The 16467-nt window shown below is 54.9% G+C and overlaps 5 protein-coding genes across 5 annotated transcripts; 3 read left to right on the top strand and 2 right to left on the bottom strand.

Moving 5' to 3' along the window:
* Positions 1-641: 641 nt before the first annotated feature.
* On the top strand, positions 642-2903 carry LAESUDRAFT_638612 (Rap30/74 interaction domain-containing protein; the record flags this gene model as incomplete). The annotated part of the gene is made up of 4 exons (XM_040903478.1): positions 642-1427; positions 1503-1859; positions 1918-2103; positions 2157-2903. The coding sequence occupies 4 exons, from the start codon at positions 642-644 to the stop codon at positions 2901-2903; spliced, it is 2076 nt and encodes a 691-aa protein (XP_040770244.1).
* Positions 2904-3880: 977 nt separating this feature from the next.
* On the top strand, positions 3881-5583 carry LAESUDRAFT_753780 (carbohydrate esterase family 4 protein; the record flags this gene model as incomplete). Its single annotated transcript, XM_040911806.1, has 5 exons — positions 3881-4130; positions 4186-4457; positions 4520-4644; positions 4753-4920; positions 4977-5583. 5 exons carry the CDS (start codon positions 3881-3883, stop codon positions 5581-5583), a joined length of 1422 nt encoding a protein of 473 aa, XP_040770243.1.
* A 1895-nt stretch (positions 5584-7478) lies between these two features.
* On the top strand, positions 7479-8697 carry LAESUDRAFT_639836 (uncharacterized protein; the record flags this gene model as incomplete). Its single annotated transcript, XM_040903561.1, has 4 exons — positions 7479-7519; positions 7578-7983; positions 8062-8448; positions 8506-8697. Coding segments are annotated over 4 exons (1026 nt in total), but the record flags the coding sequence as incomplete, so codon positions are not given.
* Positions 8698-8715: 18 nt separating this feature from the next.
* Positions 8716-12708, bottom strand: LAESUDRAFT_719026 (Zn-dependent exopeptidase). Its single transcript, XM_040907554.1, has 15 exons — positions 12197-12708; positions 11663-12138; positions 11545-11606; positions 11397-11491; positions 11269-11343; positions 11040-11206; positions 10894-10986; positions 10705-10841; positions 10565-10646; positions 10229-10503; positions 10053-10172; positions 9891-10000; positions 9571-9833; positions 9214-9510; positions 8716-9158 (listed from the first exon to the last, which is right to left on the bottom strand). Exons 1-15 carry the CDS (start codon positions 12499-12501, stop codon positions 9022-9024), a joined length of 2694 nt encoding a protein of 897 aa, XP_040770241.1. The 5' UTR covers positions 12502-12708; the 3' UTR covers positions 8716-9021.
* A 268-nt stretch (positions 12709-12976) lies between these two features.
* Positions 12977-15482, bottom strand: LAESUDRAFT_719025 (glycoside hydrolase family 13 protein). Its single transcript, XM_040907553.1, has 8 exons — positions 15190-15482; positions 15014-15129; positions 14632-14953; positions 14140-14582; positions 13702-14087; positions 13577-13646; positions 13119-13529; positions 12977-13055 (listed from the first exon to the last, which is right to left on the bottom strand). Exons 1-8 carry the CDS (start codon positions 15440-15442, stop codon positions 13011-13013), a joined length of 2046 nt encoding a protein of 681 aa, XP_040770240.1. The 5' UTR covers positions 15443-15482; the 3' UTR covers positions 12977-13010.
* Between the last annotated feature and the right edge of the window lie 985 nt (positions 15483-16467).

Raw genomic sequence — 16467 nt, 5'->3', positions numbered from 1 at the left:
TGTGTTGTTGTCGTGCACCGGTTATGTCTTGGTATTGAAAGGTATGATGAATCCCTTATGCGATGCCGTATTCCGGCCTTGACCATGACGTCGATGCTACTCTCAGGGACGTGGATTGGGCTGTGTATGTTCTCATTGCACTGGCATTGCATTTGTGGATACGAAAGTAATGACTCTTATGGAGCCTGAGCTCCGTGTCCACTTAATTATGGTACGAGTGACGGACATTCTATGTTTTTAGATGCCCCGCAAGTGTTTCTGTAGTAGTTTTACACAACATTTTCATTATCTTGTCGCTACGCACGCATCAAACACACATACATGGATTGAGGTACTCTATCTCTAAGCCCGTCACGCCCACGATCGACGCGCACCTGATTTGCTTTGTCACGTTTGTCACACTGGGCGGCACACTTTGCAATTGGAGCGGAGATCGAGCTTAAGGGCAGCGCGTCGTCGCGCTCAGCCATAGCCATGCTCTAACTGGAGCCGTCACCAGCCCGCCTACCGATCTTCCTTGATATCCGCCTGCGCGCCCTCAGGCATTTATAGAACGAGCAGATCGCTCACATTTTCCAGCCGTGTGCTTTCTCGAGATCAGACAGACTAAAGACACAGCCATGGCGCCTAAAGCTACGGGTATGGCCCTTCTCTTCCACCAGAAGAAGAAAAAACCAGCGGCGGCAGCAGCTCCCAAGACTGAGTCAGAGGCCGGACGATCCCCTTCACCGGGCAAACCATCGCAGCCGGCGCGTCCGCGCGAGCCGAAGCCGCAGAAGAAGGAGGACGACGACGATGAGATGACGCCGCTGCCCGACGGTCCCTACTCCGAGTTCCGCCTGATGTCGTCCGCGCTGAACGGGTGGAAGTACGACATCATGAAGTTTGACTCGCGCAAGAACATCGATATCACGAAGTGGACGACGCCAGTCCGGCTGAATAGGAAGGAGCCGCGGCGCGAGGTGGACGATAGTGTAGCGGCGGCGGTCCCACAGGCGGTCGGGCCCATGCTGGGCCCCGACGGGAAGCCTGTGATAGGGCCTGATGGGAAGATGGTTATGGTGGACTCGGAGGGGCGGCCAATACGTTCTGGGGAGACGCAGGCGAACGGAGGGGACAAAGGGAAGGACAAGGAGAAGGCGCCGCAGAAGAAGCGGTTCCAGAAGAAGACGAGGCAGGTGTACCTGGTACCCGAGGAGACTCGGCAGCTACGGAAGGAGGAGCGTTACCCGTGGGTGATGGAGGATGCGTCTGGGAAGGAGACATGGATCGGGAAGATGGAGGAGGTGTCTAAAGCGGAGCTGTTTGCCATGTTCATGCCGGCTGCGAATGATATATTCAAGTTTGTCCCTGCGCATCGATGGTACAAGTTCCAGAGGCAGCCGAATTACCGCGTCCCTATGCAGTTAGAGGAGGTAGAAGCATTGGTATGTCTAATCGACTCTTTGCATGCCCCGCTCATGGATTTAAATGTCGTCTTACTAATCACCGTTCGACTTTAGATGGCCAAAATTCAGAAGAACAAAGAGCCGGAGCGCGTCCTCCGCCGCATATACGGACAGAATGCTTCTGATGCTACGAAAGCTTTGTTCAAGGCCGAGCGCGAGGGAAGTGTGGCACCAGTCACGGCCAGCACGAGTCTCGGACCGGGCGGCCGGCGATTAAGAACAGTTGACAGCGGCATGGCTGGACTGTTCGGCGATGATGATGAGGACGGCGAGGAGCGTAAGCGCAAGATAAAGCGAGAGCTCGGGGCGGAGGGTGATGTGGATGAGATGGATTTCGAGGAGACGTTCGCGGATGATGAAGAGAAGATGGATATGGAGGATCGGGAGGACGAGGAGGCGAGGGAGCTCGAGGTGGGTTGTTTGCGCTTACGTTGTTCCACAGAATTCACACCTTATATGACATTTGTAGGAGCGGCTCAAGAAGGAATACAAGAGTGCGAACAAGGCTCGGGAAGGGTACGTTGACGAGAGCGAAGAGGAAGAGGAGACTACCCTTACCCGTGCAGGCAAGACGCTGCAGAAAACGCTGCAGAAGCTGGAGAAGGACGGTGGCTACGAGGAGAGTGATGAGGAGGAGAATCCATACGCTAGCGAGGTACGTGCACACACTCTATTCATATCTATTTCGTGTTCCCTCACCATGCACAGGTCGAAGAGGAGGAGGAGGAAGTGCCCGTGCCCGTCCAGACCGGTCCCGCAATCATCCCTCCCTCGCCTAAACCACGCACGCCCTCCCAAGGAACGACCTCTTTCCCCACGCCCTCAGCTACGCCTACGCACATCAACGGTACCAAGACGCCAATGCAGGTCAAGACGGAGTCACCGCAGCTCGATCTGTCGCGGCCGACGTCACCCATCGCTGGGCACGGCGGGCACTCGATCGTCGCGAAGCGCGCGACGAGCCCGAAGATGCCCAAGGTGCCCATTCCTGGCACTGGCATGCGTCCCACATCGCCACTGGCGGGCCGTATGACGAGCCCGACCTCGCCAACGTCGCCGCTTGCAAACGGCAAGCCCTCCATCAAACGGAAGGCGACGGATGACGGCACCGGTGGGCCCGTTGGCCCTAGCGGTGCTGGATCTACGCAGGGCGCACCGAAGAAGAAGCGCAGGAGTCATGCGCCGCCACCGACGACGGAGCTGGAGGATCGGATGGTCATCGAGTGGCTGCGAGACACGCCGGGCGCGACGACGCGGGACTGCATTCACCATTTCACGCCATGGCTGACGGATGAGGCGAAGAAGGTGCGATTCACTGCACTGGTGAAGGAGGTGGCTCACCTTCGGCTGGGGGTGCTGGTGCTGAGGCCGGCATATCGGGACGCGGTGGGCCCTGGGCCGGGGGCAGGAGGTGCATCGCCGACGTCGCAGGCGGTAAGCCCGGCTGCGTCGTGAGGCATAGGATTGGGATTGTACGATTAGGTAAAGGCGGTGCATGCTCAGCCTCCAGGATTATGGACATCTTTGGTGATTCGCTTGTGTTCATTATACGGCTAATATACATAGCTGTTCAGATAATTGTTCCTGAGATGATGCAAACCATCAGCAGGTGACTTCCCTTTAAATCAGAATACACCTGCTTGGCTACCTTGTAGTGCTCGTTGATATCCCAGAGTCCCAGGTTCCGCTGGTATCTCTCTGAATAAGCCAGGCGAGACTGGCGAGTCGCTGCGGTAGCGGAACCAAGAGTGGTGCGCCGGACGGAGCTGTATTGATGGACTTTTCACAGAGCACTTGTGGTCCAGGTGTGCGCAGCACGATCATGTCTCTTCACGTGATGGCCTAGCCCCTCCTATCCAAGGTCAGTGTTTCTTGCGCTTTGCTTTGGGTTGCAAAGCTTTCTTATTGCTCATCTGATTGGAGGCTAAATTGACGAAGTTCGACGGCTTGAGGATGCCGTATCGTGAAAATTTCAAGGCCAGATGCACACGCAATTCGGCGTCGCGGAGTGAGGACGGGGGCATCTCGTCGGCCCTGGCAACGGCTTGCCCTGGGGAAGGAGCCAAGATAGGTCTGGACGGTGGCAAAGAGATGAACAAGACGAGGAGAGCCCTCTACGCGACGGTGGCGTCCCGCGTACGGCGCAATGGGCCTGCCGAGCAAAGGCATCGCGCGCGTGGCCTCGATCGTCGCACGCTCCTAAAAAGGAAGACACAGTCCCAAATCAGGCAAGTAGGAAAAGCTGGCGGAGAGCATTGGCCGTCTCGGCACGCAGGCCCGCTTAGGGACCCCCTAGCTCATCTCAAGCCATGGCACCGTCCCGGCATCGTCTCGTGCCGATCCGTTCGTTCTTGATAAAAACCCAACATTTCCTCGTGCCCTGTCGCGCTGTCTTCGACATTCTACTTTGCCCGTAGCAGTCTGGACTCACCATGACTGCTCTTCGCTCATTTGTCTTATTAGCAGCATTCTATACCCTTACGACCTCTGCTTCCCTAATTCCTAATCAGCCTAGAGCCCCTACCCCAACTACACATGCCCACACGCACGCGCACCGTAACGTCGACAAACGACTTCCGAGCACTTGGTACCATCGCGAGGACCACCCTGCTCATGCTCTCTTCCGACGACAGGGACAAGAGACTACGGACGGCATTCAATACGCCGAAGTAGGCTCTCCAAGTGCGTGTTCTTTTGACGTCGCGTGGTTTTATGCGCGCTTACCCTCCGTAATCAGCATGGTCTGCTGCATTCCCGTCGTGGTCCCCCGACCCAGATAATCTCCCTCAACCGTGGGTCGATGCGCTCAACGCCGCCGTCTCCGCCGGCACGATCCCCAACCTTCCCCAGTCCACCATGGGTTCCGACGGGAACCCATACTACCCTGACAACCTCGACCCTACCTCCGCAGATGTATGTTCGGGCACATACCAATGCAGGATCGACGGGGACGTCTGGGACGCTCCAGACGGTGTCGCCGGAGCCGCATTCGACGATGGTCCGCTACCTGTAAGTCGCATCGCGAGCACAGACTTGTCAACGAAAACGACTGATGGATTTGCGCGGCGTAGCCCTCCACAGACCTGTACAATTTCCTCCAACAGAATGGCGTGCACGCGACGCACTTTATGATTGGTGTCAATATCATCAGCTACTGGAACCAATTTTTGCAGGCCTTCCAGACCAACCAAGGCATGTTCGCTCGCGCTCCATCAATCACAATTTTCTAATATGAGCTTACGCGTCGCATCATAGATGACATCGCGGTGCACACTTACACACATCCGTACATGACCACTCTCAGCAACGAACAGGTCATCGGCGAGCTCGGATGGACGATGCAGCTCATCCACAACTCAACCGGCGGCCGCCTGCCGCGCTTCTGGAGGCCGCCGTACGGAGACACGGACGTGCGCGTGCACGCGATTGCGAAGGAGGTCTTCGGACTCACCACTATTCTCTGGAACCAGGAGTGCGTGGCCAGTTTATCCTTCCTATGAGCAATGACTGATGCGCATATATCTACAGCACGGCAGACTGGTCCATCGGCGAGGATGGAGGAACCGACCTCGCGACCGTAGAATCGAACCTCGAGCAGTGGTACAGCGGCCCGAAGAGCCCCGGTCTCATCATCCTCGAGCACGAGCTGAGCAATGACTCCGTGCAGGCGTACATCAACGCGTTCCCACTCATCGGCCAGAATGGCTGGAACATCGTCAGCGTCGCGCGATTGGACGGCGGGGACGCGTGGCAGAACGTCGTGGGTGACACCCAGGGTAGCGATGACGCCGGCGGGCCCAGCGACGAGGGCACGGTCGAAGCGGCCGGCGGTTGGGCGCTCGCGTGGGCGGGCAATGGGGGAGGGGCGAACGCGAAATTGAATGTGGCGAATGCTTCCAGCTCCACGAGCGCGAGCGCAACGATTTCGGGAGGAACGTTGCGTGCGGTGAGCACGTCGAGCGCACCATCATCAAGCGCTGTGACGAGCAGCACGCACTCGGCGTCGTCGTCGGTATCGCCGTCGGCTGGAAGCGCGCAGAAGAGCGCGGCGGAGGTGCGCTATGCTCTGCCGTGGGCGCACGCGGGGATCGCGACAGGCCTGGCCGTCGCCCTCGCCCTGGTATCTCTCGCATGAACACTGGACGGCATACCCTGGACTGTAGAGGGACTTTTTTGGCCTCTGGACAGTGGACTCTTGACTGACGGTGACATTCACATGATTCTACGATGACTGTCTTTTTTTCGGACTGTTTCGCCTTTGCCTTTGTCGTTGTTGTCGTAACCCTCGATACTGTACTGGTATAGGCGCACTACTTATCTTGTCCCTGCTACGCGCGGTATAATGTACGAATGACGACCGTCGAGTAGTTTTGATACCATTAGTGCGGTGTAGTTCGTCACTAACTGTGCGACGGTGGGGTTTACTCGCCAGATAGGCTGGTTGCAGCTGTATATACGTATGGCTCGCAGACCCCATGCGTTTGGTTCTTTCCGTAATTGAAACAAGACAAAAATACGAAAACAAGGGATATTGACCCTTTGAATTCTTTGAAGCTTGAGCCAGCCTAATGGACCATCGATATTCGTACGACTGTTCCACAAGAAACTACGATATAACTGGCCACAGCCAATAGGACCGTCGAATGCTTGATGTCAATCGTAGGTGTTCATAAATTAGGACTGGACCATCATTAATCATTAATTCATTTGTTGTGATTGTACCCTTGCAATACTTGGCGCGTTCAATGAAAATAACGCCTCCAATCCATACGATGGCAACGCAATATGAAAACGTATAGGACCGACCCATGCTGCGATGCGTCCGATAAACAGATCGTGTCTTGGAGTCATTAATTGATCGCCATCAAGTTCAGTGCCTTGAAGTTCAGCGAACTCTATAAAATAGGCCTGAGCCCCCGCATCGCGTGCACGACCGTGCGGAAGGCGGGGAAGGAAAAATCGAGATTGTAATAAGAACTTATCGTTGACCTGCCAGACCTTATCACTGGGTAGTAGCACGTGCCGACGCGTCTGTGGCTGCACAGTCGCCGACTCGCCGAGAGCGATGGCGTGTCCCTCCCGCCACTGCTCGTGGCTTCGTCGGGCGTTGTCGCTATAAGGTTCGAGAGCCACGTGGGCTGTGCTGTCCACTAGCGTAAGAAACGCAGTGTGGGGGCCACGCGACATATTTGTTTCGGGTCCAGCGTGAGTCTGTGCTAATGTGAAGTTAATTACGACGGCCGACAACTCGAGGCTCTGACGAAACGGCTCTACAGAAGTTTGAGTTTTTAGCGATGACGGAGGTTACGCATGTGCGGCGATCTACCGGTTGCTCGATATACTTCACGTAAGCTCCAGCCGGAAGCACAGTGAAGACAGGTCAGCTGTATCTGCATAATCAAAGATACACGCTGTCGGCAGCCCTGTTCCAACGCCATCATTGCCACCATCCAGAGCTTTGCTGGGACCGAAGGCCGCGCTAGTCTCGAAAAATCGCGCCTTTGGATGTCTGGAACCGCAGACGGTGCGTCCGCCGGGTCGAGACTGTAGATGAGCACTATCCGCACCGTCAGCACGCTTAAAGTCGATCCGCATCTTGACCGTATAGCTTTTATTAGCCTCGGCAACGCTCAGACAGGCGCTACTAGCAACGGGCCACTTGTGATCGAGACACAGAGCTCCGAGAGGCAAGCTAAGCCGCATGTATGGCGGTATGTCGTGCTCTACAAGCAGAGGCTATTTGCTAACTGAGAATTGCACACGTTTGCCACGGCCTAAATGCCGCAATGCGCCTGTCTGTCGTGATGGCGGTGTCACGGATGAGACGCTGAGTGGAATTTGCCTATGGCCCGAGTCAATCACATCCCGTCGCTATCGCGTGAACCGCAAAACTGTTCCACCACCGGCAGAGCCCACCGTATGCCTTGTCCGCCGCCTGTCCGTATGTCGCTCGCGAAGACGACGTGGGTCGCCGGAGAGCGTGTGCGCGGCACGGTGACCCTCGACTTCCAGAAACTGCAGGAATAGCAGATAGAGGAGGTGCAAGTGCTCCTCCGGGGCTACGTCCGCACGTACGTTGGCCATTCGACCGTGGAAAACGAGACGGATCCGCTTACCTGATGAGCTTAGCTGTATATCGCGGAATAACCAGAAACAGCGGCAGCTCGATAGCTTGCTATCTTCGCGCGAGTGCCTTTGGACACGTGGGATCGTCTACCCCTCACCAGGGACCCACTCTCTGACCATGCCGTTCAGCCTTGAGCTTCCGGAGAGCGTACCGCCCTCATTCGACATCAGCTACCCAGGAGTCGACGCGACGATCCGCTACTTTGTCGAGATCATCGGCGTCCGTCCGGGTGCGCTGCGCACGAACTTCCGGTCGCAGCACCCATTAGCGGTGGTATCCCCCGATCCGGTCGGCGCGCAGGTGAGGACTGGTCTTCGAAGCGGCTGGAATGGGCCCTGGAAGGTCATCACCGAGAATAAACGGATTCGGCGCGGGTTTTGGGGAGAGTTCGCCGATGTGAGCGTGGAGGTGAGCGCGTATAAACTCTACGATACCTTCGTGGACAAGCTGAATGATGGTATCATCTCGTTCTCACATCGCAAGTAGCTCGCGTTTCCTCTCGTGCCCGCTCTCCCCCTGCATACCCAGATCCCCTTCCGGATATCAGTATCGACGCTCAGCAAAACGCTGGACTCGGACGATGGCAAGGAGATCTGGCCAGTGCCCCCGATGCACCCGGAGAAGGTGCATTTCAAGCTGAAGCGCAGAGTGCACGTGAAGGCAGGGATGTGGAGCCAATATTCAGTCCAGGATGTCTCTCGGCTTGGTGGTATGGGCCGCTCGCATGGCGCGGTGGAGATATGCGAGTCGCAGTGTCAGTGGGTCCCCCTCGCCAAGTCCTCCAAGGGAAAGTGGAGGCAACGGAAGACGTTTCGCTCCTCGTTCAGGCTGAGCTGCCCACCGACGTTCACGAATTATTTAGTGAAGAATGAGGTCAGCGGGTCTTTTCCGACTTGCCTGCAAACGCGCACGGCTGACCCGCATTGGCAGTACTTCTTGTATATTGAAGTACCGTTTAGCGGGTTCTTGAACAATTTGTGCAGTATCGTTCCGGTCACAATCTCCTCTGGCAAGATGCCACGCCGTGCGGCTGATCAGATTGTCGTGCCTTCACATCTGTGGCCAGACTGGGAACAGATCGATTTACCCCGTAAGCGGAAGTATGCACTATCCTTTGCGTAGTTACTGACTTTACAGTAGATCATACTGGAGTACCATCGAAAGATGAGGGACATGTCCTTCGGCAATATCGCAGCCGGCGGCCGAACATTTACATGATTGTCGCATGAAGTCCAATCCAAATACTACGGACCCGGAGTTTCTTTTGTTTTTGCATGGGAGAAGGCGGGAGTCTATATATGTCGATGCTTAGAATATATTCTCAAAGTTCGAGTTTTACGAATTTCACGACATTGCTTCGTAGGCTGGGAAACTAGAGTGTGAGATTGGGCGCACATTACAATTACAATACCGAGACGTGGTACACTAGACTATCTTACAAAATTTTCAAGACTTGACTCGGATCTTGTGCGTAAGATGGTCGATAAGCCCCTTCAACCGCTCTACTTCATACTGGGCAAGCGTCGCGTTGGCTTCAAATGTGATAGCCTCCGTCAACGCAGGTAACGTCGTGGCACCATAACCTGGACCAGAAAACCTCGTCAATCGCTGATATTCAAACAAGACACGGTGGCTTACCTAGCCACTTGCCAGGGGCAACACCCAAGTGGCGGTACCACTCGCGATCCTTGATGCCATCGGGGTGGATGAAGCCGCGCTCGAACTGGGTCAGCTTCTTGTTGACCTTCTTGACGCGCTTGATCGCCTTCTTCAATCTCTTTTTCAGCTCCTTGTCCTTCTTGTCCTTAGGTTCTTTGACATAGCATGCGTGTTTCGCAATTTCCGCTTGCTCGCGCTCGCGCTTCTCCCGCTGCTCACGCAGCCAGGCGGGAGCACGACCCACGCGGGGCCTGAGGAGACGGCCGTTATTATCGCCTGGCAGTGTGCGAGGGTATACGTGAGTTGGTCGATCTGTGCTGAGTTGGTGGTTATTACCGTCGTCATCGTCGTCATCGTCGTCGTCATGATGTTTGTGGCAGGGTCTGCCTAACAGCTTCCTGAGCTTACACCATGCCTTGTGCAATTTGTGCTTGATGTAGTGACGTCGAGCAATCTGCCTGGCGACACGTTTGAGCTCACGCTCTGCTTCGATCTTCTCCTCGTCGAGCAGCGCACTAGCAGCATGCAACGCCTCGATCGACTCTCTCAGTGGGGCAAAGTCGACGTCAATTGACGAAGTCGCTGCCAGTTCCTCGACGCTGTCCAATACGGTGTCAGGCGACGGAGGTACATGACGAGTTCGAAAGTGGACGCACTGATCAAGATATACACCAAGCTGTACCGCATAATGGGTCGTGTTGACGGGAAGCACGATCGCATCGGCGAGACGCAACGTCTGCAATCCCAGATATTTGGCCATGGCGACCTATATCCTGGTTGAAAACAGGCATGAACAAGGTCGATGCAATATGGCTCACATGACGTAAGAACCCGGGGTCGGCATACAACTCCTGCCAACGCTCCGAGTCGAATACGGAATGGTAATGGTAAACAGGATCCGATAGTGTAGACTTGAAGTCGCTGTTTGCGCTTGCAACCTATATGTCAATTCATCATCACCATGCCAAACGACAAAGGAACGAAGGTGGCGTACCCCGATACGCTGCAGGAACACAGTGAAATCGCTTCCGGAGCCAAGGACACCCACACCGATCTCATCTTCTGCCCGTTGCTCTTCGACTTGCTCATAGAGCTTCACGGCGTCTTCGTCAAGATGGTCACCGTACAACGGACCCTTATCCTTGGTCGCATCCCAGAGCGTCAAGCCCAGCTTCGTCGGGTGTGCAACGTCCTCAGCGGCTGCACGCAGGAAGTGTGCGAGCGAAGGAGATCCGGAGACTTCGAACCGTGAACCCGAGACGGATGAGTCTATAAAGCTCAATGTAAGCATATTCGTCACCCAGCTCCTGACATATTGCCAGGAACGCACCAAGGTTCAGATAGGTGGCGACATGCTCGTGAATCCAGTCCGCAAAATCCTCGCCCCATTCAGTGCTTCCAATTAAGCCATACTATGAGAAACAGATATCAGCCTGGTTGATGGGTCAATCTGGCCAACTCGCTCCTTACTTCCTCTGCATCCCAGCTGGCAATAACAATCGTACGGAGAGGCTTCCAGCCTTCCTTCAAAAGCACGCCCAGGCCGCGGATCACCTCATGGATGGAGGCAGTGCCAGAAGATGGGTCAGTTGCACCCATCACCCACGCTGCAAGTCCGTGAGCAATGCAAGACGCGGTTCGACAAAGTCGGGTTCGTACCATCGCGATGGTTCCCAATGACAACTACCTCCTGACTTATGTGTCCAGGAATGACACCCATCGTGTTCCAGATAGGAATGACCCTATCATCAACTATAAACAATGGGTTGGATCATTGCCTGCGAGACAGTCAATGGAATCCCTACCATGGTTGACCAATGAGATGTTGCGGTGCGGTCCGCCTTCTTTGATTTCTTCGAGTAATACTTTTGCATTGGCCCACGAGATCGGCAGACTAGGAATGCTTGGAATGTTCGTCCCGTCTTCGCGGGTGCTGTTCTCGTAGGAGGGGTAACCAGGCGTGGTCGGGTCGCTAAGTTTACAATCCAAGGTGGTCAGCTCGTGACCTAAGCTGGCGAGGTACTAAGGACGTACCCTGGATAGATGGACAGGAACTGCGTGCTGCCTCGCTGGACTGAGGATGGGTTGCGTGCAGGGCCGTTAGGATACCTGAACAGTTAGTCAGTGAGTTTCAGGGTCTCGACGGGGAGTTCGCGACGTACGCGTCGTATCCGTTCTCTTGCGTGACCGTGCCATCATCACGAGGGTCAGAGTAGATGAGGCACGCTGCTGCGCCTAGCTCCTGGGCACCTTTGACCTGTACACGGCATAAATGAACGATCTTCTCTTTGATGAGTACGGCACTCCTACCTTCAACCCACGGAAGATGCCCCCGTAACGAGTAAGCACAATAGAGCCTTTGAGGTCGACGCCTATCCAACGTGAAGATGAGTTGATACTCATTCTCCGACAAAGGAGGCATTCATACCCATCTCAACGAGTGCTTCATAGTCCTCCCTTCTCCCATAATGCGCATATACAAGCTTACCCTTCGCCTCCCCGCCTTTGCTGTACCCGTGAAACGTCGGCACAGCATCCTTGTATTTCCCCGCCTCAGGATCCGTCTCATCCGCAACCTCCTCCAGCTCCGCCGTCCAGACCGGCTTCCCATCGTCATCCAGAATCTGCAGACTACGGTCGAGCGGCGTGTTCATCACGGGATAGTACACATCAATCCATGCAGTCGGGTGCTTCCGCTTCGTGATGGACAATGTCGCCTCCCGCGACTCGGCAGACCCTGCTGGGAACACGGGCTCAGCCCCAGGTGTGTCGATGCCCAGCTCAGTCTGAAGGAGCTCCAAGAAGTCTTTCGCGGTCTGATAGTCGCCCGGGGAACCTGCGAGATGCGGCTTGGTAGCATACTGTCGAGATGCGAGAATAGCACTGGCTGGATTCGGGACCGCTCTTCAATCATTGAATTAGTTCATCAGAGGATGTTGCGATGGATATATGCGCGGCTTACAGGAATGCCGCCTCAGCGAGTTTGCCGAAAGGGGCTCTGTGGGGCGGGACACGTTGCAAAATGCGAAAGTCCTGTGAGAAACCGTTCGTAATCCAGAAGCCTTCCTGTGCAGAGATGTCCTTGTTGATCTGACAGACCCAGCAGCCGAGGTAATGTATCAAGGCCACAATCGCGAAACAAGCCAAGATGACCTTTGGTCTAGGAAGTACGCGGCGGGATCTGAAGGGAAGGGAAGATACGACGGGCGCAGGAATGCTGCCCGTCTCCTTTTCGATGTCGTCAGTTAATGGCCTTTCGTCTGCCATGGTTTGACGGTAGCTCAGAGGGAGCAATCGTTCATGGAGGATGATATATAGGCTCTGGAAACACTCCACGCATCGTGGGGATATCCAATTTGGAAAGTGGCGAATGCTCTCGGCAGTGCAGCCTCGAGGTTATGTCACCGTCTGGCGGATGAACTGCGTATGATCACGATCTGTCCTCCTTCGCACGGGCCCGTCTGTTTCCGCAGTCGTAGCCTGGAAAGAGTCCAATGTGGTGCTGAGCAAGCTGAGAATTGATTGTCTCGAAGGATATCATCAGCCACCGCACGGCCGTGCGTCGAAGTTAGCTGCTCGTTTGTTGGCTCGGGCAGTTCAGACATTCCCGTATGTACATGCTACTGTCAGCCTGAAGAACTGTGAATTTCACGAACACACACATTGCTCAATTTTGACGGCACCTATACTACACGTCGCGATCGAGTGAATCATGTTACAAGTAGAGTCCTTTCATCCTCTCCCCTCGTTCCAGCATGCATACTCCGCCCCAGTATCTAGTCTTTTGCGAGCACGACGCAAGTGCGCGTCGGGATGTACACCTGTATATGGGGGACCCCGTCAGTTTTCACAGTCGAAGAAGGTCTCCCCGTCGTGGCACTTACCTGCACCCAGTTCCTCCTTCCATTCCACCCCAAGGGCGTAGTGAGGTACTGTCCGCCGAGCTGCACATTACCGAATCCGCCAAAGCGCGGCTCATCGCTCGTCAATATGACATGATACTCGCCCGGCACCTCCACGCCGACGCGGTAGTCCGTGAAGGACTTGGTCGGGTGGAAGTTGAACACGAACAGCAGCCCCGCGCGCTCGTACACGATCACCTTGTCCACCTCGTGCTTCAGCGAGACATACGCGGGCTCTGCCGCGAGCCAGCCATACTTGGCTTCGGTGTGGTTCATCGCCTTGTCGAACTCGTTGAGGTACCGGTAACGCAGAATAGGGTCGTCGACCACATTCCACTGGCGGCGCGCGTAGTGGAACGAGTTCCCATTGCCCTCGCGGGGGAAGTCCAGCCACTGCGAAGCGTGAGTAAACATTGAACACCCGATGGGGGAAGACTAACCTCCGGATGTCCAAACTCGTTACCCTCAAAATTCAGGTAGCCCTCTCCGCCGAGCGAATGGACCAGAAGTCTGTAATGGGATTATCAGGGCATTTACGACACCGTTAACAAGCCTCTTTACATACCGAATCATCTTGTGCAAGGCAATACCACGCGAGATGACCGGCGTCATCTCCGACAGGTCTGACATGTTGGTGTACATTTCCTTGTCCATGAGCCAGAATGCAAGCGTCTTGTCTCCGACGAGCGCCTGGTCATGACTCTCTGCATACGCAATGCTCTTCTCGCCATAACGGCGGTTAGTCAGCGTGTGCACAATGTTGGACATGTTCCACTCGTCGTCAGTCTTGTGCTTCAGCAGCTTGATCCACATGTCCGGAATAGCCATCGACAAGCGGTAGTCGAATCCGACTCCACCCTTCGAGACAGGTTTGCATAGCAAGGGCATTCCCGAGACGTCCTCGGCAATCGTGATGCAGTCCGGGAATATTGAATGCACGGCATCGTTGGCCTACCACAATCGATGAGAACGGGTGATGAATGGTTATATGCGCAGGACTCACCAGCATGAGATATACGATCGCCTCAATATCCGCCTGTTCGCCGAAGTACTCATGGTATCCGCCGGAGAATCCAACCCCATTGCCATGGTGGATATACATCATGCTGGTCACACCATCGAAGCGGAATCCGTCAAACTTGTACTCATCCATCCAGAAGCGGAGGTTGCTCATGAGGAACCGGAGGACTTCATAGCTGCCATAATTGAACAGGCGACTGTCCCAGAGGTCATGGCGACCCTTGCCTCCCTCATGGAAGTATTGGTGGTCCGTGCCATCAAAGAGGTTGAGTCCATCGAGCACGTTCTTGCATGCATGAGAGTGCACGATATCGAGAAGAACGGTGATGCCCATGCCGTGAGCAGTATCTATCAGCTCCTTGAGCTCTTCCGGCGTTCCGTACCGAGAGCTCGCCGCGAAAAAGCTAGTGACCTGGTACCCGAACGCTGTTGGGATATGAGAAATTGCCATAATAGGGTACGAAGATCGACATACAGGCGTAGTATGCATGTTCCATGATAGCCATCAGCTGGATGACATTGTATCCGAGATCGCGGATCCTGGGCAGCATGTTGGTCGTGAACTCCTTGTACGTCCCTACCCTGTATTCGGGCGTCGAGATGCCCACATGCGCTTCGTAGATGCGCACGCCCCTGGGCTTGGGAGGCCGCGCGTTCTTGAACTTGTAGCGTTCCGCCTGGGGTGGGTTCCAGAAACGTGCATCGTACACAGGAGATACGGACAGATCTTGAGTGACACGTTTGATCCATGCCGGGAGACGTTCAATGCGCTCTCCGCCCGGGATTACCATGGAGATCTGCGACGATAATGTCAGATATGCCGCATATATCCTGTCCTACCGCCAACGGCTACATACTTTGATTTTGGAATCGTGCGGGATCGCACAGACACCTCGGGCCTTGGGAGGCACAGTAATCTCCCAAACGCCAAAGTGATCCTTAGCCATGGGGTGGGACTCCCTGTTCCACTCATCTATGGACGAGCTCAAGCGATCAGCAGTTTGCACATCTAGACGGTCCCTATCTCACTCACTGAAGTCACCGATCAACGACGCCTTTATCGCGTTCGGCGCCCACTCTCGGTAGACAACCGAACCATCTGCACGGACGTTCAGACCGAACTTAAGATAGCCCTTGGTGAATGGCTCGTAGCCGCCTTCATTTTGCTCGATGGAGTCCTTCCATTTTCTGAACGCATCGTGGCGGTGGATGATCGCCGGGACGTTGGGCTCGAGCCATGGATCGTTGTCGAGCACCGTTTTTGCGTCGAGAGGCTTAGTAGGCATTGCGATTGCAGCTATGGGTGGTGGGAGTGGTGAGAGCGGGATGTATGCGCGATGAAAGCGATAATGGCGAGTTCAAATACTTCGCCGCCGCATTGGACGAGAAGATAAAGCGCCCGGTGGATATCATTCCAGGTCGCTGCAGATCCACAACGCGTCCTGACATCATCTCCCGTGATCTGGAGAAGCAGGCATGTGCCTGCCTGCAACCCGCGGAGAAATCGCCCCACGGACGCCCTCTGGCGCTCGACATCTCCGGACGCACGTAGTCTGCTTTTTGACGCGGGGGTCTTGTCGAGAGGTCGGTTTTTTTCGGGCGGAGATTCAACTTCATTAGGAGCAGGATTTTCGGACTTTGTAATTGCGCATAATGTTTTCTACTAGAGTTACGTTTATTATGTATCGGCTCCCGTTGCTTCTCCTCTGATGCTGCCGCTGCCGCTGTTCTCAATGCTGCTAGTTGTGGTTCCATGCTCGATGATCTGTCATGTGGTGAATCTACTCAGCTCCTATGAAAACCCATGAATTCAACTAGGGCTGCACATATGGACAGGATACTCGGTGAGATCCAGATATGCAACTAGATGATCGGCTCCTTTCTGCTCGACCTCTTTGCTCCGCCCCCGCACTCTCGAAAGGACAAGGATATTGTGTCAGTGTCCCGACAGATGGTTTCGGAAATATTCCATGGAGAAACGAGCATCAAGTCCCATCATGTCGCAGAGGCTGTGTATGCTTGCGAGTATGGTGCACCACCTGGAGTCCATCAAGTCATCTTGCCTGTTCGGTGAAGCAGAAGGACCAAACAAAAATGGCATGCTGGACACTCCGTGCATGGGCCATTGCGAAGGTGGAGAAGATTGTGGATCATGAAGCCAGAGTGGTTTTGTCGAAGGCTTGCATCTCAGGGACTGTGAGCCTTGTCTTGATGAGAGTGTCACAGTATTAAGTGGCACCTTTCTTTTTGCACCATTAAAGTCCTCATTTGAGTGGTTATTCGGACGCCAACCTTCACATTGGCCTCGCAA

Source organism: Laetiporus sulphureus, assembly GCF_001632365.1.
Source record: "Laetiporus sulphureus 93-53 unplaced genomic scaffold LAESUscaffold_1, whole genome shotgun sequence".
NCBI classification, from domain to species: Eukaryota; Fungi; Basidiomycota; class Agaricomycetes; order Polyporales; family Laetiporaceae; genus Laetiporus; species Laetiporus sulphureus.
This window is presented reverse-complemented; position numbering and strand designations above follow the sequence as displayed.

Excerpts from the sequence above, each read along its gene's own strand:
- LAESUDRAFT_719026 (XM_040907554.1), bottom strand. The coding sequence starts at position 12,501 with ATGGCAGACGAAAGGCCATTAACTGACGACATCGAAAAGGAGACGGGC. Across the intron at positions 12,139-12,196 it reads CTCGCTGAGGCGGCATTCCT|AGCGGTCCCGAATCCAGCCA; the intron begins GTAAGCCGCGCA and ends CAATGATTGAAG. Across the intron at positions 11,492-11,544 it reads GCATCTTCCGTGGGTTGAAG|GTCAAAGGTGCCCAGGAGCT; the intron begins GTAGGAGTGCCG and ends TGCCGTGTACAG.
- LAESUDRAFT_719025 (XM_040907553.1), bottom strand. The coding sequence starts at position 15,442 with ATGCCTACTAAGCCTCTCGACGCAAAAACGGTGCTCGACAACGATCCA. Across the intron at positions 14,954-15,013 it reads CGCACGATTCCAAAATCAAA|ATCTCCATGGTAATCCCGGG; the intron begins GTATGTAGCCGT and ends TTATCGTCGCAG. Across the intron at positions 14,088-14,139 it reads CGATCGTATATCTCATGCTG|GCCAACGATGCCGTGCATTC; the intron begins GTGAGTCCTGCG and ends CGATTGTGGTAG.